This window comes from Gymnogyps californianus, chromosome 4 (assembly GCF_018139145.2).
Source record: "Gymnogyps californianus isolate 813 chromosome 4, ASM1813914v2, whole genome shotgun sequence".
Classification (NCBI taxonomy): Eukaryota; Metazoa; Chordata; class Aves; order Accipitriformes; family Cathartidae; genus Gymnogyps; species Gymnogyps californianus.
This window is the reverse complement of record NC_059474.1, coordinates 26,510,876-26,534,771: the sequence shown is the minus strand read 5'-3', so window position 1 is coordinate 26,534,771 and position 23,896 is coordinate 26,510,876. Positions and strand designations below refer to the sequence as shown.

General features: G+C 46.3%; 1 protein-coding gene across 1 annotated transcript; it reads left to right on the top strand.

Annotated features, from left to right (window-relative positions):
- The first annotated feature begins 236 nt into the window (after positions 1-236).
- On the top strand, positions 237-1,888 carry LOC127016288 (uncharacterized). The gene is made up of 2 exons (XM_050896700.1): positions 237-330; positions 782-1,888. The coding sequence occupies exons 1-2, from the start codon at positions 310-312 to the stop codon at positions 1,679-1,681; spliced, it is 921 nt and encodes a 306-aa protein (XP_050752657.1). The 5' UTR covers positions 237-309; the 3' UTR covers positions 1,682-1,888.
- The last annotated feature ends 22,008 nt before the right edge of the window (positions 1,889-23,896 follow it).

Genomic DNA, 23,896 nt, shown 5'->3' with positions numbered 1-23,896 from the left:
GCCACGCGGCTCGCTTCGCGATTGGGTAAGAGAGGAGCGAGGGCGGGCGGGGCACACTCCGATTGGTTAGAAGTAAGGGCCAGGCTATAAAAAGGCAGCATGGAGGAAACCGTAGAGAACTTGTGCTTCCTGCGTTCGGTTGCGCTGGTGCCATTTTGTTGGCGATGCAGAGCAGCGAGGTCGAGCTGTCCGCCGCCCATTCACCCTTTTGGGCGCTCCTGGCACTACTGTGGTGGGAGCCGGGTATGGGGTGGCTGCCACGTGGTCTGGGTGGCTGTGCCGGATCGTGGGGTCCTAGTGGAGTGGAGGATGGCAGCAGGGGACAAGCTGGTGGGTCGGCTGTGTGGTGGGGGAGGTTGGCAGAGGCTTGTTAGGTTCTTCTGTGGGATCTGACCTCTGTGCTGGAAGACTTCTGGGACCTGTGTGTGCTGCTGAATCTATTGCTATTGTGTAGCTTTGTTACTCTCAACTCCTTGTGCCCCTTGATGGAGGTTTGGGTTTGCAGAAACCTTGCTGTAGTGTGCTGGGTCTGTCACCAGGCTTGAGGTGTTGCTTTAAAGAGAGGAATCACTGGGTTTTTATGTTTTTTGAGAATTTAATTCTTTTCCTGTGTTCTGGCTGTTGGAACCTGTGCAGGTGAGAGTCATAAAAATGCAAGGGACAGGCTTTTTTCAGAGAAGGTCAAGCAAAAGCTGAAGCATGTTGAAAGGGAGGAAACTTACATCTGCTTACTCTTGATGAGATTACCTTGCTTGCCATTGTTAATGTGGATTTCTTTCAGCAGATGAACTCAGACAGGTTCCTGAGAAGCATCCCTTGGGCCCTGAAGGCTCTGCTCCTACTGGAGGACTCAAGAGATAGCCACTTATGGCAGGTCTACCATGAGGGCCTGAAGAATTTAATTGCATTTAGAGAAGGCATGGCTCTGTCTGTAGTCTGGCCAGTTCCAGTGGATCAAGTGAGAGGCTTCTTGGCTGTCATGGAGTCTCAGGATCTGCCTCCCACAAAAATAATAATGTATATGGAAGGACTGTCCTTCATCTCCAGAATAGTAGATCATACTGATCCTCTTCAAGATCCTGTTATCTCTCACATGATATCAAAGTTGAAACATAGGACTGGTCCTTCAAGTGATAAATACTCTCCTGTAACTATTGAAGTGTTAAGATCTCTCCTGGGGACTCTGGAATCTGTGTGTAGCTCTCCTTATGAGTGTGTATTGTTCCATGCCATGTTTACTGTAGCTTTTTTTGGCGCACTACGTGTAGAAGAGATGGTGACAAATCACCAAAATATGGCACAGCCAGAGCTCCTGTACTTGAGTGACCTCCAGCTGACTGAAGGCAGAGCAAACGTTTGTTTGCATACATCTCATATGGGCCAGGAGAGGTATTTGATCCAACTGAGATTATCTAAAGAGATGTGGGTATGTCCTGTTGAAGCTCTCCGTATCTATGTGGCAGCACGGCCAAAAGGAGAGGGCCCTCTCTTCGTGCACTCAGACAGTATGGCTGTGACAAAGAGGGAGTTCCTCACTGTCTTCCACTATGCTCTTGGGCTTGCTGGACTTCCTCCAAACCAGTATGGTGTGCATTCATTCTGGCTGGGGACTGTTGTAACAGCAGTATCTCATGGGTATTCTGATGAAGCTGTTAAGAGAATAGCAAGGTGGTGGTGGTGAAGATCCTGAAGACAACATACTTCCATCTGTCTGTTGGGCTTCCATAGTAAGGGGTATCTTCTGCAATGCCGAAATGTTATACTTTATACAGAATAAAGTTTCAGTGCTCTGTAAAGTTACAGAGAAGGGGAGTAACTAGTACAAGGTGACTTTTCCCACCTGGGATGGTTTTGAGAATGGAGTGTCATGGTTTTAAAACTGCTGTCACTTGTGGGTCAATGTGCATGCTGTTCAGCATGTTTGTTTGTATTTTGACCTTGTGTGACCTTACATTAAACTGCATTTTCTTTCAAGAACTTCTCTAGTCTTTCTGTTACGCCCTGGTCAAAGGCTATTCATCACAGTGGTGACAAGCTAACTTGATACAAGCGTGCATCCATTTTACTGTCTAATGTAATGAGAAGTAAAGCTAGCTGATGGTTGGTGATTGGAGCTGTGAGTGTGGAGGGAATTTAGCTGCTAACTGAATGTGACACCCGCAGGGAAGTTGACCCTGTTGTCCAAGTTGCAGTTCCATAGCAGCTGCACCTAACCTCAGCTGTTGCTGCTGCAGTCTCAGTCTCCTTACCTATAGAAGCCTTCCCCTTGATGATTCTTAGGATCCTTTGCTGATCCCTCTTCAAAGGATGTATCAAACCCAGATACTGACCAAAAGTAGCCTTAATTGAAATGTGGCTAACACATCAAAGATGACCCTGCTCAGTTCAAAGGATCCTTTGTAGCAGAGAATATAAAATAAGAGATAGCTAACACAACCCTCATTCTGTAATTGGACCACTTGTTAAAGGAGGACTCTTAATACAGATTAAATAACTAGTATCTGAGAAGCAGGATCATAAGAAGGTTGAGTGTCACCTTTCATAATGAGGGTGTTTGAAGTAATGGCATCCCCTGTACATCACATCAGCATCTTCAGGAGCTACCTAGGTGACAATTAGGTATACAGAAAAGAGCCAGCATCCTGCTGCAGTTTTCAGTACCCAATCTAGTTTCCAAGAGGATCTCTAGTTACAGAAAGTTCTTGCTCGGCTCTCCATGCAGAGCACACTGCAAAGACAGAGCTGTGATAGTAGACAACAATCTGTTAATTCCCTGACATATGTTTGGTAGCTCCTCTTCTACAGCTTTACTACAAGCTGTTGCAGAATTAGCACACTGTGATGCTGACACTGAGTCCCAGTCATCTTGCTCATATTCATGAATGTGAAGTGGTATGTCAGAGTGGCTAGAACTTTCTCTGTGACTGCAAGGTAATCGGTTTAGTTAAAATATCCACATGAAAAGCGTGCCAGAGGAAGCAGAGGTCTTAAGCTGGGTGATGAGAGAGAGAAGGAAGAGTTTGGCTCCCCGGCCTTGGTTGTTGAGGGCAGGCAGGGAGAAGGGTTGCTTCAGGAGTGAGGGGGAGGACTTTGGTTTATTGTGAGAATGCAGGGGGGTTCTTGGGGTCGCAAATGTTCTACTCAAGAGGGAAAAGGGATTTGTTAGGGAAGGAGAAGCAGGATTCTGCTTTGTGCGTGATGGTGGGGATGGAACTGACTGCACAGGCCCAAGTGTTTGTGGGCATGACTGCTCAGCCTTATGCTGTGTGATCACACATGGAGTCCTTGACTGCTCTTTCACCCTGAAACTCAGGGGCTGGTATGTGGCAATGACAGGTTGGAGGAAAGTGGCTGGAGGACCTGTTTTACTGTCCCTTGTGCTACCAGAAAAGCACTGATTTACATCACAGAAGCGTAGCAGGCTGCAGTAACCAAGACAGCATGGGAAACGGCAACCCTGAGTCTGTCCTCGGGTGTGCAGTTGAAAGTTCATTCCATCCCTACCCAGCAGGTCTCTGTAAAATCCAAGTGTGAATTGATAATCTTTTCAAGGCTGTGAGAAGAGTGCTTTCAGCTACAATGATGGTAAATGCTCTTATTTTACTGCTCCTTAATTTTGTGAGAGGGAAGGGGATGTTGGCCTGTCTCAGACAGAAACCAGGGTATTCATGGTAGTAACAGTGACGGCTTCACACTAAGAATCTCAAAGATAGAAATGTGCTGTCTCTCTATATTGATGTAATTACAGTTCACCTAAGAGATGGGATGAGAGAGAATGTAGAGCTCACTATAGCTGGCTGAAAGTGAGGAGGGCCTCTCTGGGTGTCCCCAGTGATAATCTCCGTGATGCCAAGCGAGCAGGGAAGAACTGCGTGGAGGAGGAACTCAAAAATCGGCTGAATGGCACTGTGCAGAGCAGCTGTCCCACAGTGGTTCCTCGTCAGCTCTGTAAGCCGTTCCAAATGGCAATGGTTACTTTTCTGCCAACAGGGAAAAGAGCTCCTGCTTAAGGCTGTGCTGCACTTACAGGTTCACAAGTGTTTTCCCGGCAGCAATACCAGCTTACCATAAGCCCTTTCTTGTCCACCACTGTTGATTCCCTCTCTGTGCCATCTCCCTCAGCTAGTACGCTTTGCTTGGCTAAACCTGAAGCAAATATAGAAACAAACGTATATTTAAAATAATCAGATTAACTTTATCGTGTAGATCTACAAAAAGCTGTACTGACCCAGCTGAGGCCAAGTAAGAAAATGGCATAGGTTGGTTCTCCTGCCAAAATGTTTTCATCAAATTTCATCCTAAAAACACCTCTGTGAAGTAGTCTTCCTGGGGCACTATCTTTGGACAGTGCAACCACCCATAGTTTTAATTGCTGCATGTCCCAAGGCTAAGTTACTGCAGCAACAACTCCTGGATAACAAAGCCAGGCAAGGGAAGGGAAATTACACGAATTTAACTGATGTATTGTTAAAACTTCCAAGGAGCTTTCCCTGCCGCGTTGCTAAGCATTGTGCACATCACAGGGGTGAAGCTTTGCATCACAGTCTAAAAAATTCTGTAATACATTGGGCACAACTGCACTTAAATGCAGCCACTTCCTAATGAAGGGGAATCAAGTGACAACGTAGATGAATTTAACCTTGCTTTACGCTAGCAATGTGACCAGATAGATACTTTACTGATAGATACTTGTTTCTTCTTTCCAGGCTCAGTCTGTAGCAGAGTGGGGCAAAATCATATGTAAACATGATCCTCAAAAAGTCAAGGTAAACTAATGTAAAGACTGGAGGTAGCACACAAACTCCTTATGGAGATCAAGCCTTTGACACCATATCCTAGAAGTTTGGACTTGGAGAGCCCAGACCTTAAAATTATTAAAGCCTTTCGTGTTATTTCACACATGCATTCTGCATTGAGTATTTATAAAGATATCTAATACTCTTTAGCTACAAATTCCAACAGCATTATGTAGGCTGGACCCCAATATCCAGTACAAGCCACTCGTTCAGATTTACTCAGTTCTTTACTTCCTGGCACATTGCCCTCATTCCTTCAGAAACTCAGATTTACTTTAAGACTAGGTCAATTTGGAACAGTCTCGCATCTCAGCTTGGCTTTCACGACAGCATGCTGTAGCATTAGCTGCCTCATCACTTTATGGCACACCCCATCCTCTCACCCCCAGCTGCTTGGCAGTGCGAGCTCTCATGTCCTCACACTACAGACATGTTTTACAGTTTGTTTGATACTAACCTTTGGAATGAAAGCCTTTAGGGGGTTAAACAGCAAAAATCATAGAGGATTTTACTGAAAATGCACTGTTGATGGTCGTGCAATAGAATAAACCAGCACATATAATATTAGTGACCGGTATACCCTGTGTGCAATGTCTGAGGGAAATTTAACAATAAGGTGAACTTCACAAGCATGGGAGGAACAGAGGCAATGCATGTTGTCTGTAGAGCTCCAGCAACCCACTGGAGCATCTTGTTCCTGTTACAGTATCTCTTCCAACTCTGAATATATGGATGTGTCTACCTTTCCGCCACTGAGGTAACATTACTGTCAGGGCATTTTCTGTTGGCTTTTTTTTCTTCTTCTGTTTTTTTAATAAAGATATTCTTTATTCAATGGATATTTAAGTTTTAACTCTCAGCTGATCCCTGGTCTTTTCATGCCTGGACATGAGATGATTGCCAAAGGCTAGTTCTTCCACAAGCGTTTCTGGCCCTCACCACATAGTTCACAAAGTGAGTTCTGCAAGTGCCCAGACTGCACCCTTTTGGCATACTTTGGCAGCTTCACAAAAGCCCACCGACTACAAACCAAAATGCTAAAAGATGTTTAGGAGACACATCCACTGAGTCCTGAGAGCTGCTCTGCACTGGGTGGTGCTCACAACAAGCAGCAGTGTGAGCTGTTCAGGATACGGTAGCTTGTAAGCCGATGCCATCCTCCTGCCTCAAGCATGCTCAGCCCTCAGAGCCATCACTTTCTGCAAGACTTGCTAACTGCAGTCACCCGTACAGACACCTGAAGGGAACAAGGGGTGAGACCAAGTGATAGTGTATAGCACTCCAGGCCCTGCTGCAGCCACGCAGATCACATGCTGCTTTCATGGTCAGGAAGGAACCAGTGAGCTCAGTGCACTGCAGACCAATATCCATCTGTGCGTCCTTATGTGGATTCACAGTGTTCATCCATGCATTCGTTCATCCAGGCATCCATGCATCTGCCCAGAGGTGTGAGTAGGAGATGACACTTGGAGGGTTAAGAGCTGTCAGACCCAGCTGGGCTTGCAAGACTCAAGGGATGGCTTTCATGGGCCACAGGTATTGTCCCCACCAGGGTCCCCAGTGCTAGAACTTAGACCTGCTTATTGGACAAACAGTATGCATAGGAAACATACCAGATTTAGGCAGCTTGCCAAAAGCTGCCTGTGCTTTTACTGGGCCCATTTTAGCAAAGTTTAAAAGAGGCAGGACGACGTTTTCCCAGATCTTGGCATTTAAATGTGCCCCAGCTTGGCAAGCCTCCATTTTGTTGAAGGAGAAATGCTGACAAGCGGGGCACAAGCAGTGAATCGTGTGCAGTGGGTAGCTGCCGAAAGGAGGAGGAGGCAAAAACGTTTAACTGCTTGTCTGATCAGGCATTACAGGCTGCCCCTCCTCTGCGGGCTGCACTTTGCTAGGCACGGGTGCAGGGCTTGCATGTTCCTGCGCTCGGGCTGTGACCTGCCCTGGGCTTTTGTCATGCAAACCACATGTCAAAGAGTTCAGAGGGGACAAAAGCAGCTAACTGCTCCTCCTCATGAAGCACCACGAAGCTATCCCTTCAAATTACAGAAGTGCAAGGTCACCGTTTCGGCAGAGGACGTGGTACCCCTTTTTGGGGCACAGAGCGTCCAGCTCACCCCGCGGCAGGGCTGCAGCACCTCTGTTGCTGGAGGACCGGGGTGGGTGCAGACCCAGCACACACCATCCCCTCCACAGCGGCGGTGCTTGGGGAAGAGGTGCTCACACATTACGTCCTGGGCCGGTTGGACCACAGTGCCGTGCCTCCACGCTGGGGCCAGCAGCTCCGAGGCCAGTGCCTTGCAGTATAGGGTACGAATCACACACAATCGTTCTGTTGCAGTTTATTAATTATTCCCAAATTCTTTTCGGCCAGTAGGCGAAATGCACCTCCCAGTGAGCTGGCAGCGCCCAGCCTGTTGCGAAAAATGCTTTTCACAGAAGCCTGCCGCCCCGCGCCTCTATCTTTGCCATGCACCTGGTGAAACGACACAGTGAGCTGCCTTGAGTTTAAACCGGTGTACCGAATATCACCTTCTGACCTGTTGCTACATGGATGGAAGTTTCATTTGGGGCTTTTCTTCGTACAGCCTGAGTGAACGCAGCCTTTTTGGCAGGTGTTTCCGGCGCAGAAAGAAAACAGGCCCCTGTGGTTAAGCTGCGTAGTTTACTTCAGCTCGCTCGCCAATCGGCGCCAAGCGCAAGCGGCTCCCCCACCTTATCTGAGCCCCTGCAAAAAAACTCTAGAACCAGGAGAGTATTTTAACACCCAGCACTAACCTCAGTACTTAATGTTACCCAAAGAAGGTAACTTTAAAAAAAAATACAAAACAATTGCCTTGGTTTTCTGTGACAGTGGCTGCAAAAGCTGGACTAGGGCAGCGGTGCGGTGGGTGCTGCCAGCAGCTCCCATGCCCAGAAGCTTCCCAGCCTCCCCCGGCCCCTTGCTCACATCCCCATCACTGGACTTACTCATCCCAACCTGAATGGAAGTGTGGCTACCTGCCTCCTTTCCACCAGGGAGCCTGAGGAAAAATAGACCTCTGAAGGCTCCTGAAGGAAATTAAGCAGCAAAATTAAGCTGAAAAATCCAGTGATGGAATACGTGGTAATACTCCTATGGGCAGAGCACAGCCAAGTCCAATGTGAGTGCAGAAAGCAAAGAAAGGCTTCCTGGGCCAAAGATCTGGGCGCATGCCTATCTCTACACTTCCAACCATACAATAAGCACTGAAGCAAGTTCAGCTTTTTTCTTCTTCCACAAAATTTCCCCACCTGGTCCTGCAGAAGCAAGCAATAATCTTTTTTCTTGTTCTTCTTTTTGTGGCTACAAAACCCTGAAGAAGGGCTTTGTGTGCCTACCAATTTTAATTGGGGTGTTGGCACCTAAGTTGAAGATGCCACCTTGAACACTCCAACTCCCTTTTCTGCCAGTGGTCCCTTCCCCTTGCGGTTCTCCAGGGCAGACCCAGTGTGCTGCCTTTGAGTCAACCTGAGATGACCAAGACCATGGGAAAGCCTGCAGGCACACGGTTTGTAGCCATAAGGTTTCTCAGCCACTTGATTTTCCTACTACATATGCATAGAAGCAGCTTTGTTTTGACAACGTATCTTCCTCACTCCTCTCCTCACCCACCATCCAGAAACAGGGTGTTCCTCTGTCTAAAAGCATGGGCACATGAAGAAATTAATTGACAGTGTGAATTTACAGCATGTAATTTATTCCATGGTAACTTCCCATGCATACACACTCCTACTCAGCAAAACACAAGGTAAAAAGGTGTAAATGACTTCACACTTCATCAAAAAGCAAGAGCATTCACCCAGAGGTATTTTAACCAAGCAGCTTACTCCACAGTAAGCTTTGCCTTACTTCTGGCCTAATCCAGTCCAGAGTACATCTCTTTGTTTCAGGCAATTAGCTCCCTGGCAAAGATAAAGCTTTCATATGTCCTTTGATCAGATGATCTGTCCCTATTTTGGGGTGTCATATTTGTGTTCTGTGGTATAGGATAAGGAAGACCTTAACTTCTTTTAAATGGGAGCATGGTCAGGCTCAAGTTGAACAGGACCTGTTATCTCCTATTAAGTGGGAGTTAAAAGGACCCAGTAGCCAAATGCTTGTTAGTGCAGGACTCAGACTTTCACAGAGTTATCTAGTGGTTTTATTTATATGGTGGTGTTTGTCCTCATCATAGGTAGGAACCAGCATTTAAAATTCAGAAGAGGAGTGAGATTACACGGCCAAGAGGTCTCGTCTTATCTTCAGACTTGGAGTTGTACACTTGCAATTGATCAGGCTGTCTGAGTCAAAAACTTTCCGGTCACTTTAATTTGTGTGAAACAGCCAATTTTTGGTCACCTTGAGCCCAATGGCATCTCACTGGCTTCCCAATGGCATTTATCTGTGAAGGGCAGGGTGACAAATGCTGGGAATGCCGATGACAAACTTTTCAGTGAAATATTTTTTGTCCTGAAATCCCTGTCCACGGAATACTCCAGGAGAAGTTTTGCTTAAGGACTAGTGAATGTTAAAGGGAGAGAACACTGTTTGCTGTAGGACGATGTGCTGCATCCCCTCCCAACAGGGCTGGAGACCACAGAACAGGGGAGGTGTCCAGTAGGCAGAGCCCAGTGACTGTCATTAGTTGCTTCTTGGTATAGCTAACAAAGATGCCAAAATTAATATCATTTGTAACTGCATACTGGACATACTTTATAATTAAAAGCATTCCCAAGTCATAGCAGTGGTGCAGCACAGTGATCTACAGATGCAAGCAGTAAGGGAGAGTGACATTCATCTGCTATCAAAGGAAGGACTATGCATCTGAGAGCTTCTCCCTCTTCTCTCATTACATCGTTCTGATAAAACACAGGAGTGTGCCCTAATCTCACCAAACATTTTATATACCAAACATTGTCTGTTTGTTAGACAAAGACATCAGAGGCCTCCTTATTTGACTGCAGTCTCCTTGAACGGTTTCTTATGTGTGTGGATGTCAGAGGACAAGACCTAGTCCTTTCTGCATGCACCTCCCTTTTCTCCTCCATGAAGGGGATAAAGAGAGTGGGTGGGAGAGCTTAGCTCCTCCCTGAAGGCACTAAGGACTTATTTATTGCTTGAACTATGAGTACGACGCCCACTGAAGCAGCTTCAGCTCGCCTCCCCCAGAACCTCAAGTAAAATTACCAAGTGCTTAGCCAGGTGGAAGGAATAGTATTTCATTGTGATAATTCAGCTGGCATATACTTCTGTAACGAGACCACATCAAAAAGTGAAACTGCAGTCTCATGCGGTTGTTTGCAGAGTAGATGAGTCAGAGCCTCTCTCTTTCCGTGCTGCAGCTCGCTAAGTTTAACTTGCTGCTCCGAGTTTAATAATTTCCATTCCCTTCAGGAGAAAGGGCCACGTTCATGCTGGGTGATCACCCAAACACTCTGCACCACGTAGTGAAAGGTTTTAAGGTCTTAACCTTAATGTGTAATTGATGAACAATACTTCATTTAAATTGTTAGATGTAACACACATCTGCTTTGGCAGAAAACCTCATGGCTAAAAATCCAAGAACAGACAAGTTTCACTGTTAATCCAGTGTCAAAATGAACTCTGGATTCCCCTCTGGATTTAATTCCAGCTGCAAAGTTGACGGGGACCATTTTATGAGTGAGGATGGCTAAAGAGGGAGGGCTCTACCCATTGCATTAGCATCAGGCCGTGCATTCACGCTGCACATCCCTCACGCCCCATCGGTGTCCGTCCCTGTCTCAATAAATCCTAAGTCTAACATCAACTTGTCACAGCTGACTTTATACCCTGTCCAACGGGAAGCCTCTGAAGTGGCTGCCGTGAGATTAAATGCCTCAAATCTACAGGGTAGAATAAGCCTGTCTTGATCTTGATGCAGAAATTGAACTTCAAACATTTAGGCCTGTAAGCTTACCTTTGTCTCTAATTCCTCGGAGCTTTATTTGATTCTACATCAAATATAGATGATCGTACCTTTATGCCGCTTTGTTGTACAAGTCGTTCCTGGCAGTTTCTAGTTCTGCCTCTGGTGTGACAGGTGGGGAAAAAACACCTTTAAAGTGCAACTAACTTCAGAAAGACAAACAATAGCTGTGACAAGTGCCTCCATCCCTCTCAATGGTGTTGTAATATAAAATATGGTTTAAATGCAAGTAGAAATCTGTTTTGTTTTCTCTCCGCCCAGTTTCAACAGCAGCGTCTCGATCATGTGCATTATGTAGCTGAATACGCTGTTTGTTTGGAAAGATTTTTCCCTAAGGATCAGACTAACCACAGAAATAAGGTGATTGCACTAGTTGCTTGAATTTCTAAGAAAACAAGGATTACGTGATTGCTGTCTGCTTGTCTCTCTCCTCTCCAACAACTTGCTAACGCATTTTCGAATTTCAATTAAATAAATAGAGGAGCAAAAACCTCAGAGATACTCAGTTCTGAAAAATGGCATGAAAATATACAAACAACTTAAGTGAAAACGCTGCGATTTGAGCTGAACTCATCCACCTTTGAGACACACATCCCTGGAAAGACAGCTTCACCCATTCTGTGGCGACATACGGGCACCACAGTGGTGATAGCTGCGGCAGGACTCACCAGACCAATATCAGAAAGGGCACAGAAGGGTCCAAGAAGCTGTGCTAACTGTGGTCTGTGTGCAGTGTCTGTAGACAAGGGTGGAATGAATCTCCCCATCTTCAGATGCCACAGTATGGACACCTATGGCTGAGTGAGTTGTCTAGACTCCTTTTACAGCCGAGAGCGAGAAACATGCTTCTCTCGGGCATGCTTCACCTTACTGATGTCTGGAATAGACCAAAGGAATCGTATGTCAGAAGTACCTATTTATCTCTGCTACGCCTCTGAGCTTGCTTTTTGGGAGAGTGGGTGGGAGGCAGAAGCAGACACCTGCCCACACCATTGCACATCTGCAAACAGCTGGTGCTGATGGAGCCTGTGAGCACTCTCTTGCAAGGTGAGGAGAGAATACAGCCCCCAACTGTGTTACCTACGGCTGCTGATTACTAATCTTTCGTCCCTGTTCAATTCTGTGAATGCTTCTTTCTTGACAATTCTTCTGAAGTGCCATGCAGATGGGCACATGGATCTGAAACACTTTGAAATAGCAGCTGTTGGGCCAGCAGCTCTGCTCTAAGCTACGCTCAGAGTAGTTATGTTGTTCCAAAAGCAAACCCTGCCAAAACCCAGCAGTATGTAGAGCTTATATACCAAGAGGACCATGCATCATCACGAGCCACGTGGTCTCTCAAGCATCTAAAGGACTTCGCAGCAGAGCGCCGGTCCCACAGCACGTGCTCTGAAGGCTTTCTGTGTCACTTCATCTTAGGCACAAGGTGATTTTTTTACCCCAGTCACTCAGTTGGCAAATGAGATTGTTTGTGCAAACTGCTGGATGCTTGGCAGGCAGGTCCCCTGAGGTCTGCAGCAAACCCAGGCAGGATCAGTGCCACAGCCTGAGTCCCAGCAAAGTAAAAAGCTCCTAAGTCAGGTGCAAAATTTGTTTAGGGTGAGGCCGTATCTTGGAAACCTTTGCTTTAGCAACCCAAAGTCACCAAGCCTTGTGTTTCCCTACCAGTTTCATGATGTTTGTAGTAAGTATGCAAGCACCAAGCAATGAGGAAAATATCAGCCCTAGATTTCCATGCCACAAACACTACTGCACCCTGGCTGCTACCGCTTGGTGTCACTGGGTGTCACAGATCTGGTGCATCCCGGCACCCCAGGGCATTCACAGATGCTCTGTCCTCTTTCTGTGGTCACACTGGCCCCAGTACCTCCAAAATAGCCACCCCACTCACTCCTGAGCTCAGACTTCTTCCTGTGGGCACAGGACCAAGCTCCTGGCCCTGGGCAGAGCCGCGCTGGCTGAGGGGCAGCCTCCCCGTCCCCTGTGCCACAGTCCCGTGAGCTGGTGACATGCGCCCTGAGCCCTGGGCAAGGTTTGGGAGAGGAGCAGGCACTGGGGAGGTGAGTGTGAGGCCATGCACAGGTGTCACAGCCTGCTGCAGCGCAGGTATGAAGTGAATTTGCTTTGTTAAGGGAGCGTATTAAACTTTGCCTTTAACTCTGCCTGAGAGCGCTGGGTTGGGGGTGGCCTTAGCCGCCCTTCCACGCTTTCCTGCATGGCAGAAGCTGACCTTGCAGAAGAGCCCTTCAATTTGACCAGCAAATGCAGGTCATTCCTCATGTTGCCAGTTGATCAATGAATTCGTAGTTTGGGATGTCACATGTGTTGTTCTTCTGCCGGCAGAAGAATCAGAGTAAATTGTCCAAATACCCCCTTGTGCTGCAAACCACACTGAGTGAACAGCTTTTGAAAACAGGAGCATGGAGCTGACGAGAAGCTCCCTCCAGCTGCATTGTCTCTTCTCCAGTTTCTTCAGTTCTCAGTAACCTTTTTCACTTTTTACAGCCTCAGCTATTTCCTTTCACTACGCTTTAGCTCCTACCGTTCTGCTTACAGCAGCCCACCTCTCTCTCCTCCTTCCCCCTCCTACCTTCTTTCAAGACCTTCTCGAGAGCAAACCACATCCTTACGTTCTTCTCATTGTTAGAGCCTTCACCACTGCTGCTGTTACGGCTCTTCACTACTTTTTGATCAAGTGGTCTAGCGCAGCTCTGAACCTAAACTGCTCTTCAGATGTTCCCATCTGCAGGTGTGCAGACCATCCCAGTAAGCTATATTTTATATGTTTTAACTAAGTTCCCCTTAACTACACCATATACACCTCAAAACCATAGGTTATTCCTTGCAGTAACTGTGAGCTCTCCATCAATTTGAAACTCAGGGCAGGTTTGTGGTCCTGTAAAAATAGTTTGCTAAACAAACTGCTAGACACCTCAGAGGAAGAAAGAAAAAAGATTATTCCTGTTTGTGCCATTTACTGTGGGCTTAATTTTGTGGCCGTTAATGCTAAATCTGTGCATTGGTGGATCATTCAGTGATTGACTCAGACTGGAGGTAACTGAAGCACAGGTACGTGACCAAATTCTCATTGCACCCCTGGCAGCGTTCGCACTTACCTGCAAAGAGCATGGAACAGTGATCACAAAAGGCAGCTGGTGCCAGCTCTTGCAGACTGCATCATCTCCATCCCTTGGCTTGCCAATATTTTTCATTCTGTGACCCCAACACCCTTCACACTGTAGAAATGTTTGGTTTTGTATTTGTCTTAGGGGATTTGCCTTGCTATGTCCAAGCAGCATCTCTGTCACAGTCATTCAAGTGGTTTTGCAGCTTGATCAACATTTGCTACATCAAGAGGGAGCTTTCTCATTGACCCAGGACCACACAGGGAGGAGGCACAAGATGCAGACCTGCTTCTCAATGACCTGTCACATGTATGCACTCAGCCTGTGAAAAGACAATGGTTTTGCAAGGGTTGTAGTGCACGTGTGGGAAGATCAACAGTGGAGGCCTCTGGACTGAAAAAGATGGGAATCTGCTGTGCTGAACTGTCCAGATGGGGAGCAACAAGAGAGACACATTGCTCTTTTGACATCTGGCAGCCCCTAATTCCTTCACTGTGTTGCCAATGGGTTCAAACCCGAGAATGTGGTCACCGCATCAGGAGGTGACATTTCCATTCCTGCAGGTCTTGTCCCAAACAACCTTCAGAAGGTGGATGCACAGGAATTCACAGAGGAGTTTTGCTCCCCAAGCATTTAGCATGGTCAACAGGAAGCTTGCTCCTACAGGCTGGCTCCCTTGGCCAAGCTCAGTTCCTCAAAGGGAAGCAGAAATATGACTGCATTGTCAAATACCATGGATGCTTTACACCTCCGGTTGGTCTGATGAGGCACATGACAACTGTACTTTCCACATCTCCTGCCTCTTTGATGAGTTCAAACAGGTCTGGACCTGGCCTTGGCCCCAGCCCCAACCCTTGATCCTCAGTCCACGGAGAAAAATTGAGTCCCTGCACCACCCTCCATAAGTGGCAGTCCTACCTGCCTAGCTGATGTTTTGAAGCCATTACCAGATCCCTTCAATTACTTCCATATGGCCAGTGAATGTCCATAAGAAGTACTGACAGAAAACCTATTTTTGCAGACTTGAGTCTGACCCTGTTTGACTCTGATTCTGCCTCCTGTTTGCCCTCTGTGTCCTGTGCAATATTTGTGAGATCAAGGAGAAGCAGACCTCAGTCCATCATGGTCACTGCCTGCTCCAGCTGTGGCTCCTTCACTCACATCCCACTGGGAGCACCAAACCACAAGGTGCTTGCAGGGATGCAAAGTCCCTCACAGCTGCTTGCTGTCAACATTATTCTCACACTAAATCCAAAACACAGCACTGTACCAGCTACTAAGAAGAGAATTAACTCTATCCCAGCCGAAACCAGGACAATGCACTAGAGGCACACAATGACCTTGTCATTATTGTACTTCAATTTTTTTTTGCACCTCTTGCTCCCGAGTGCTGTATTATCCTGGTAAGCTTCTCTTGCAAATTCTGGTGCTCCAACCACTCTCAGTGTCTTGCAGCCCAGTCCTGAAGCCCACTGCACCCTGTTAAACCCAGGTCAAAGTGGGACCTGGTGTTGTGGTGAACCCGTCTGTTAGTGCCACATCAACACTTGCACATGCTTCCCACTTCGGGGACTAGTGGCTTTAGCTCAGGCACCTCTGCATGCTGCTGCCCACATGGGCTACGGATGTCCCTCAGAGGCCAGTCTCCTACGTCTCATCCCCATCCCACCCAAGCCAGGGGATGGTAAGAGTTAGACTTAGCCTTCTCATCAGACATGGTCCTACCACAGCCCCTGGGACGCTCGCGTGGCCTTGCGGACCCATCGCTGCCACCCTGGATATTGACATGGCTCCTCTCTTTTGTTTCAGTTGTGGCTCAGCTTTCTCAGGCTGCTGCCTCTCGGAGACCTCCTCAGCAAAATGGCTGATTCATCGCCTCCTTCCCTTTGGGCTTCAGAGAAAGTGTGGCTCGTTTCTCTGTAATATGTACCTGCCAGGGCAACACCAGCACGGGGCCGCGCTTCAGAGTCCCCATTGTCTGTGTTTCCCACCAGAAAAGCACAGCATCACCTTCACAAAGCGGTAGCAGCTTTGGAGCCCCAGGTCCAATCAAAGCTTTTATTTCCCTATCTTCTTATATACCTGCAAGTCCTCAGAGGCCCTGGCACAGCTTTTTTTCCACAGGCCCAGCGATTTTTTTAAGTGTTACATAATTATCTTCAGCACCACAGTTGCTTACGTACCTCTGCCCTGTACAGAAATGAATGTAATTTCCATTCACATTCATGCTGACTGTGCCCATCTCCTGCTGCAGCTTTGTCCATTGCTCTTGTGAAGAGCACCTCTGAGCTCCCAGGCTTTTGTCTTCTCTTCCCACCCCAGGTATCTTCTCCTGGTGCTTGCACACATGATACGGTCCACTGCTGCTTCTGCATCTCATTCCTCATGCCTGGCACACTCGTAGCTTCTCTTGTTCGTCACAGCACACGCAGCTCAGCAGACTGATTTTGTGAAGTTAAAGGTAGGGTTTTTTCATGCCACCCTGCCTCAGGTTTCAGTTTTCCCACTGTTTTGGTTCTTCTGTCATATGCACAGCATCAGAGCACTACCCTGCAAACATCTAAGCTCCTCTGCTCAGCGAATGCTCTGTTAATCCTGGATGGCTCAATAGTGTCCCTGAGCGATTTGTCCCAGATCCCAGTCAGAAATTAGCAACTTTTCAGGAACCCAGTTAACCAACCCCTTCTCCCTTAGATCTTTCCAAAACCCACCTCTGTTTTCATATGCTATTTGTACTCTCTGCTTAAAGCCATATCAGTCATGTATTTAATACGCAATGCAGTGATATCCCTCCAGGCTCTGCTGTGCAGTTTCACAGAGAGTTAACTCTACCAGTGTTGGCTGACGTCTATTGCAAAGATGGAGTCCACCAGAACTAGCTGTTCTCATGGGGAAAAAGCAACTTCCCAACTAATCTTTTTGCTAGGCAATGCTCATAGGATTTCTTTCATCTGTAAATTAAAAGTTAAATTGTAACATCTCAGCAGTGGGAGTCAAAAGCATCTCTCAGCTATGAAAGCAGGAGGGGAATTCCTTGGGTAAAGATGCCTCATTTTCTTTAAACGCCTCTGGATAGTCAGGGAAAAATAGCAAAGCTATGTCCCTGCACATTAGAGAGCCAAAAACTTGAGGATGCTCCAGAGCAAGGGCAGTGCATCGGGTGTTTTGGCAGCTAGATGGAAAGTAGTGGAAGACGTGGAGCAGAGTCAGAAGCTCCTCTCCTTGAGTTAATCTCCTTGAGTTATGTCTTGTACTGCATCAGGAGCCTGCGACTCCATATGGGTACCTCTGTCTGTTCCCACTGCAGAAAAAGAATCATTCCCATCACAAAGGAACAATTTGGGGAACATTGTTAATTTCTCCCCAGTTTTTTTATCATGGAAGGGTGAAATTCTAAGGGTAAAATGATCATAGTCACTCACCTTGCGGCTACTCTCCCCAGTCATGCTAAACCTAAATTCTTACTCAGGTTGTGTTCAGTCCCTCCTATTCACCCATAAAGGAAATGGGAACATTTTCAAGGTGATGACATTTCAGTGAGAGCTGTCGATTGGGCCCTAAGTCCTTACTGTAAGAATGTCCCTGTTGCACACACCGAGATCAGTCCAGCCCAGAGTCCAGTCACTACCGAGAATGCCAGACCATGCTCCAGAAAGAGGGGTAGCAGTAAGTATGGACGCACCTTCCCTCTGCTTTACCCTCTCGGCACTCAGCACTCAACATAACTCCCTCAGGGAGAATTCGATTTCTAAACATGTCACTGACGTATCAGATGTTAGCTCAGCCCATACCCATGTTCTGTACAATTAAAAAGGGCGTTATGTTGATAGTCGTGATTACAATCCATTAAAATAGTAATTAATGCATCGTTATATATTGTCCTTTCTCTTTCTGTCCCTTGTGCTTACCTACTCCCTATGCCTGCAGTGAATTGAAACGCTGGAGAGCCCTAATCCTGTAAAGCTGTGTTACAAATCCATTCCGAGCAGACTCTGCAGGTCAAACCCATCAGCAGAAACATTTTTCAGAAGGGGCGCTAGGACCTGGCAAAGTCGGAAGTACCCACCAGCACCAAGATCTTTCATGACCGATCCAAAAGTACTTTACAGAAAGGTCAGAGCCATCTCCCCATTTCACACGTGGGCCTTTTACCAGCCAGCCACGGAGAGCACGCTCCGGCAAGGTGAATCCATTTGGGTCAGGCTGATCCTGGACATAATCCCTGGTTCAGGTCGGTTGCACCAGCAGATAGTTTGGAGTTGTGTATCTAAAAGTTACTTGTGCAGGCTTACACAGACCTGGTCTGGAGCCTGGTTAAATTTAAAAGCTCCCCATTGACCTGACTTGGCTTTGGCCAAGCTTTACATGATGGAAGAGGGATTAAACAGCAGAGTTCATTGATCTAAGCCAATGCCCTAATCATGAGCCAAGGCTGCAGCTCTGGTTTAGTTGGTCAATAACTCTGTGACGGATGAGATACCAGCACAAATTCCACATACTACATTACAATTTAAAATATATGTATATATTTTAATGATGTCCAAGATCCATTAGAAGCCCTAAACCAGTCTCTTACGAAATCCTGTGACCTTTAACCCTTACTCAGATGTGTGCTGTGTTGAACACTGAGTTGTTCACAGCAGGATGCCGCTGACACTGGCTTTTAAGCAGCAGATCTGGTGTCACAGTGGCAGATAAATGCAAGCATTTAGTCAGGGTAATAGCCAGAAAGTCACTTAGTATTTTATACATTAAAAAAACTGAGTTTTCTGAAAAAGAGAAAATTCAGCAGCTGCTTATGTGTTACAAGAGGTTTGCCATATAAGACACATAAGTCTCCCTCCAGTTGCTTCTACATAATTAATTAATCTACCAGGTTGAGGAGTATCAGTCTTGGGTCTCTCCCCTCGCACCCTGGGGCAGGCTGTGTGCCTTCAGCCACTGCAGCCCTGCCTGTGGCTAGCGGACACACTCAACCACATCCAGGGGAGACAGCATTTACATGGGATCTTGATTTTCAAAGCAAAGCCTGCTCTTTCGAAAATCTCACCGTTTTGTGGTACCTGAACAGCGATGCAGCACTTTGGGAAGGCAGCCCAGGGGGTGGGGGGAGACGCCCGGGTCTCAGCACGAGAGCTGCCCCAGGTCGGCTCGTGTCCTCCGAAGCATGGCCGGCAGCTGCTGGGGCGCCCGTGGGAGCTGGCACCCGCCGGAGGCTTCTTGGAAACGCTGCAGACGCAGGCGAGCGAGCACCTCAGCCGTGCGGAGGCATCGGTTGTCGTTTCCTTCCTCTTTTCCAGAGACAGAAACAACCACCACCATACACAGGCCTGTGCCCTTCTACTCCGCCCCTGCATGAATCATACCGACAGCTGCCCAAGGTGAGAGGAGTAATGACAGAAATCCCCCTGGCCAGCCCTATGTAGGGCAGTTGTGAAAGTCCTGAGACAGGCACGTTGCTCATTCACTTCTTCATAACCAGAAAGGCAGCAATAGCTATTATTTTCTTTGCTAATAACCAATTCACAGCTCATGCAAGGCTGGAGGCCAGCTCCCTGCGCTCAGGAAGTGATGTGCCGCAGGGTTTGGCTTGGTGCTTTGAGACCCCCCCCCAAAATGCAGCAGCTGGAGCCCAGCAAAGCTGAAACATGCCCTCCGGCCCGTGCTACCAGCATGACAGTGCCTGCAGAAACCCAGCCCAGGTAATGACTTAGAGAGACGCTGATTTTAGAAATGTCACACAAAATAAATCTGTTACTGCAAGGACACCTGCAAGTGACAGAAGTCTGACTGAGGCAGGGCCAGCTCTGTTTGCAGAGTAGGGCAGTTGCCTGTGATGCCTGGTAAGGGGAGCCCTGAGGAGCATCTCTTCTGTCCTGCTTAAAACCCATCTCCCTCTGGCTGCATCTGGTGGCGATGCTCTCCTTCAGCCTCCCGAGCAACACAGACCACGCTGGCACACAGCAGCTGCGTGGTCGCGCCGCAGTGGATCAAGAGGTCCAGGGCAGTGGAAAGGTCACCATAGCTATAGTTAAGCAGTTACAGCAATATAAACATCTAGATACGCACAAAGGTTGTTTTCTCCCTGAATTTTGTTTTCAACAGCTGGCCGCTCAGAGCACGACGTGAAGGGCGCGCAGGTCAGCTAGGACAGGTAGACACTGATAACTGGTCAGGATTTTTTGCACTTACAGCTGTGAAGGAAATCTCCGAGACATAAAATATGTTTCCTCACATCCAGAGACAAAAGTTCATTACTGTCTATTCAGAGCAAGGGAGTTTGGCTAACCTGATTGTGCTCATATCTGGCTTTTTTCAGAGGCTGAACTGACTTTTAATTAAGTCAAGGTAGTTAACTTGCTCACAAAGGCAAGAGCAGACAAGCCGTTCTGATGTTCTGAAATGAAGCTTTTTATTCTTTGTATATTAACCTGAGCCCTGTGTAGCAGAGGCATTAGGAGAAAGTGCTAAGAGACATGAATTGCCCCATTTATTTGAAATTATTTTAATGGCTGTATTCACTCGAATGCAATAGTAATACAGGAAAGGCTGAGATGTCAGAGTGCCGACATTTCTTTTTGCTTCGTGTCTGATCCCTGTGGTGATTTATTTCATAGTGGTGCGATGTATAAAAAGAGTGCTTTAAATGCATTTTCTTTATCAACACAAGCAGCAGCTAGTATGTGTTCACACACCTTAGCAATCACAGAGTAACCACAAAAATTGCACAAATATTTGCAAACTGTTAATTGCAAATATCAGGCAAAACAGTATCAATTACATCTAACAAGCTTGAATAATTTCCCATGTGAAAAATCGGGGGGTGAGGGGGGAAGATCTGAAACATATTTTTATTATTTATTCTTAGAAAATATTTATATTGTATGCTGCAGGTCAAGTAAGTACAAAAAGGCTGGGAAATCTGTATTTAAAATAATGTAACGTGTACTCACCACATTTTGCAAATTACTAAAGGAAAATACTTCTTTTTTTCTGCTAAAAGAATAGTTTCCAATTTTAATCACAATTGCATATCTATTCAACTTTTTATCCAACTTGCAGAATTCAGTAAAACAATTAGTGACCCAAAATGACTTTTTCTGTCAAAATGAGAAGTCAGACGCTGACGAAAATAACAGTGCTATTGCTGTTCTTATTTTAAGTTCCAAGTATTTTCTCTCTCTTTTTTTTTTTTTTTAACTTTTAACCTATTTTAATAGCAAGCAAAAGTAAAATTACCAACGGAGTAACAAACTGAAAGGGATCAGTTTGAGAAGATAGAAAGGGAACATTTGGGCAAGGTCTCTTCCCTTAGCTGAACAGCTCGACCCGACTGAGGTGAGGCTGCACACTGTTTCTGTCTCCCCCAACCTGCTGTTTTTCAGAGCAAAAGAAGTCGAAACTTAACATGTGTGCCCAGCTGTCATTTGTATTTTGAATATTAGAGCCAGATTTTTACCACTGAGCCATACCCAGGGACCCTGTTGTCCAAGTAATGCTAGCAAAACCACCCTGGTAGGGTTTCACAGGAGACCTCGGCAGTCTCTCACCGTTCACGCGGTGGGCAGCACGGCTGCAGTTGTGCAAGCCCCATCCCAATAAGCTATTTGGCCGAATCTTTGGCCGAGTTCTGCTATGTTCAGATTTCACTCTCTGCATTTGAGTTGCCGCACTTTTTGAGAACATCAGTTCTATAGCTCAGGGAAAGCTGCATAATTAGAGACACTAAAATAATGTGCTTCACAGTTTGTTCCCAGTGAAAAGTGCCTTTTAGCTTTCAGAGTCTGAAAATAACCAGGCTGTGAAAATTGGAATCATTTTTTTTTCACATAGCAGCAAACCAAAATCCCCCTGTTACTTTATCCTCTCTCCAATTTGATTTTTAAAATCAGCCAGCTTTTGCTGGCCTCACACTTTGCACTGGCCCTAGAATGCACAATCAAGAGTATATCAAGCTACCCCTAAATTCCCGTATCGTCAGCTCAGGCGTCTCGGGGAAGCCTATCCACTTTGCTTCACTGAACTGCAAGCGAACCTTGAATTCTTCATTTTGTAATACACCGTAACAAGCCTTGTGAAGCAAATACAGATGAGATGGGATTTTCAGTTATGGTGTGATTCTGGAGCACATCTTCATCTGGCTTTGTCTGATACAACAACTCTCTGGAGCCTTCTGGTCCCTGAATCCGGCATCCTGCGGCAGATACCACAACACAGCATCCTGGCCTAGCGGTTACTGCTCTTCCAACACATAAAAACAGCAGCATGAACTGTTGTAAACAAAGCTTAACCCACAGAGAAAAAAGACTATTTAATAGAACATGCTGGCAAAAATATGTCTCAAAAAAAGTTGAAACCAGGTATTAAATCCATGAGTGGAGTGGGGGCCATAACAAAAATGTCCACAATTGTAACAGATCTGAAGATTCACAGCATGACATTTTGCATGTGACCTTTAATGTTCAAACAGTAACAATGGCTACTTTTAAATTAAGGTTACAAAACCCAAAACTTTCAGTGAAGAGGCATTGCAAGAGCTGAAATGTAGAAACATATTTCTTCCAAAAGCCAAAAGGTTTTTAACCGAGGACTGCAAATACCTAGCCACTTGTGTAATTCTGCATAAGTATCACGCCGTTCAGGTTCTTTTACAAACATGTCAGTTTTAGTGTTTCAGGGGGCAAAGGATTTGCAATCAACACCTGAAGAGAAAGAAAAGCAGGACAGCGAAGAGTACAGGAAAGATGGGTGGTGATGGGAGCCCTCGTCTTGTGTGCTCGGGTGCAGAAGCTTGTAAAGATTTAAAGCTGATATGAAAACCTCACATGAGACCAGTATGTTTTGATGACCAGAAGCTTCCCTTACAATCAGGTTGATGAGTGGTAAATATTCACCAGCCTGGGAGCTGGCGAGACGATCACAACATCAAGTGTCCTGTGCATCACTGCTATTCAAGGTGCCCGCAATGCAAATACTTGCTCACCTATATCACAGGTGAGATCACCTCTGGGATTCATAGGAGGGGGATGATTTAATTTGGAATTTTTCTTTATAGAGAAGCTTAGAGGTAGAACAGATTATGGAGAAGAGCTCCCAACCAGTTTTTCAGGGACAAACTATAGATAAGATCTGAACTATAGTTTATTTGCTTAGTAGGGTAACTCCTGAAGTCCCACCTTGGATTTGAATCAGACAAGCCACTGCATCCATTCCTGTTGAAACACACAAGTCAGGGCTCAGCCAAACAGATACAGGTCACTCTCTCAGGATCCATGTGGAGAGAGAATCATCCTACTGTGCTATGTGCCATCTTTTATGGCACCATGCTATAAGCCCCTCAAAGGTCAGTTCTGAGCTAGTTGAAGGACAGGGAAAGGCAGAAAAAAAATCTTGCTGCACTAAGAAATCCCCCAGAGGATTACCTCTATGGGCAGCGGAAACCTTGGGTTGAGACAGATCTGCAAGACCTGAGAGATGGTGCGGGGCAGAGGGGACAGATAACCTGAGGAGGAGGGGAACACCACAACTCACGAGGAATGTACAGCATTGCATGTTGACCCCACTCCATCTTCTAGCAGAGTTCTCTTACACACCTGGAGTTTCCACCTCCTTAGCCTGGCTTTCTCTGCAGGAGGGTAACTTGAACCAAGTAGGTATGTCAGGATTTGACTCTTAGACTTGCCAGGCTCCCCAGGATGCAAAGCCTGTTTCAGTCTTATTTTGATACAACCCAGGCAGTTATACTTAGTATGCAAACTCAAAAAAAAATGCTATTTAGCCATTCTAAATACACACATTCAACATTGCCAGGTACTTAATTTTTTACTATAGTAGGTGACTGGTTTCACTAAAACCACTGTTCCGAAAAGAAGTGTGCTAAAAATATGTGAGAACTTTAGTGCTCATGAAAAAATACCTTTCATCCCTGGAGACTGAAATCTTTTGCCTCCAGAATTACAGCAGGGACAACAGAGGTGATGATAGCACAGATTCATCTTTGCCACCCCAACCATATGTCTAAACCAGC

What these genes read in the sequence shown, in the direction of transcription:
- LOC127016288 (XM_050896700.1), top strand. Translation starts at nt 310, where the DNA reads ATGGCAGCAGGGGACAAGCTG. An exon ending in TGGCAGCAGGGGACAAGCTG is followed by an intron (nt 331 to 781) that starts GTGGGTCGGCTG and finishes GATTTCTTTCAG; the next exon opens with CAGATGAACTCAGACAGGTT.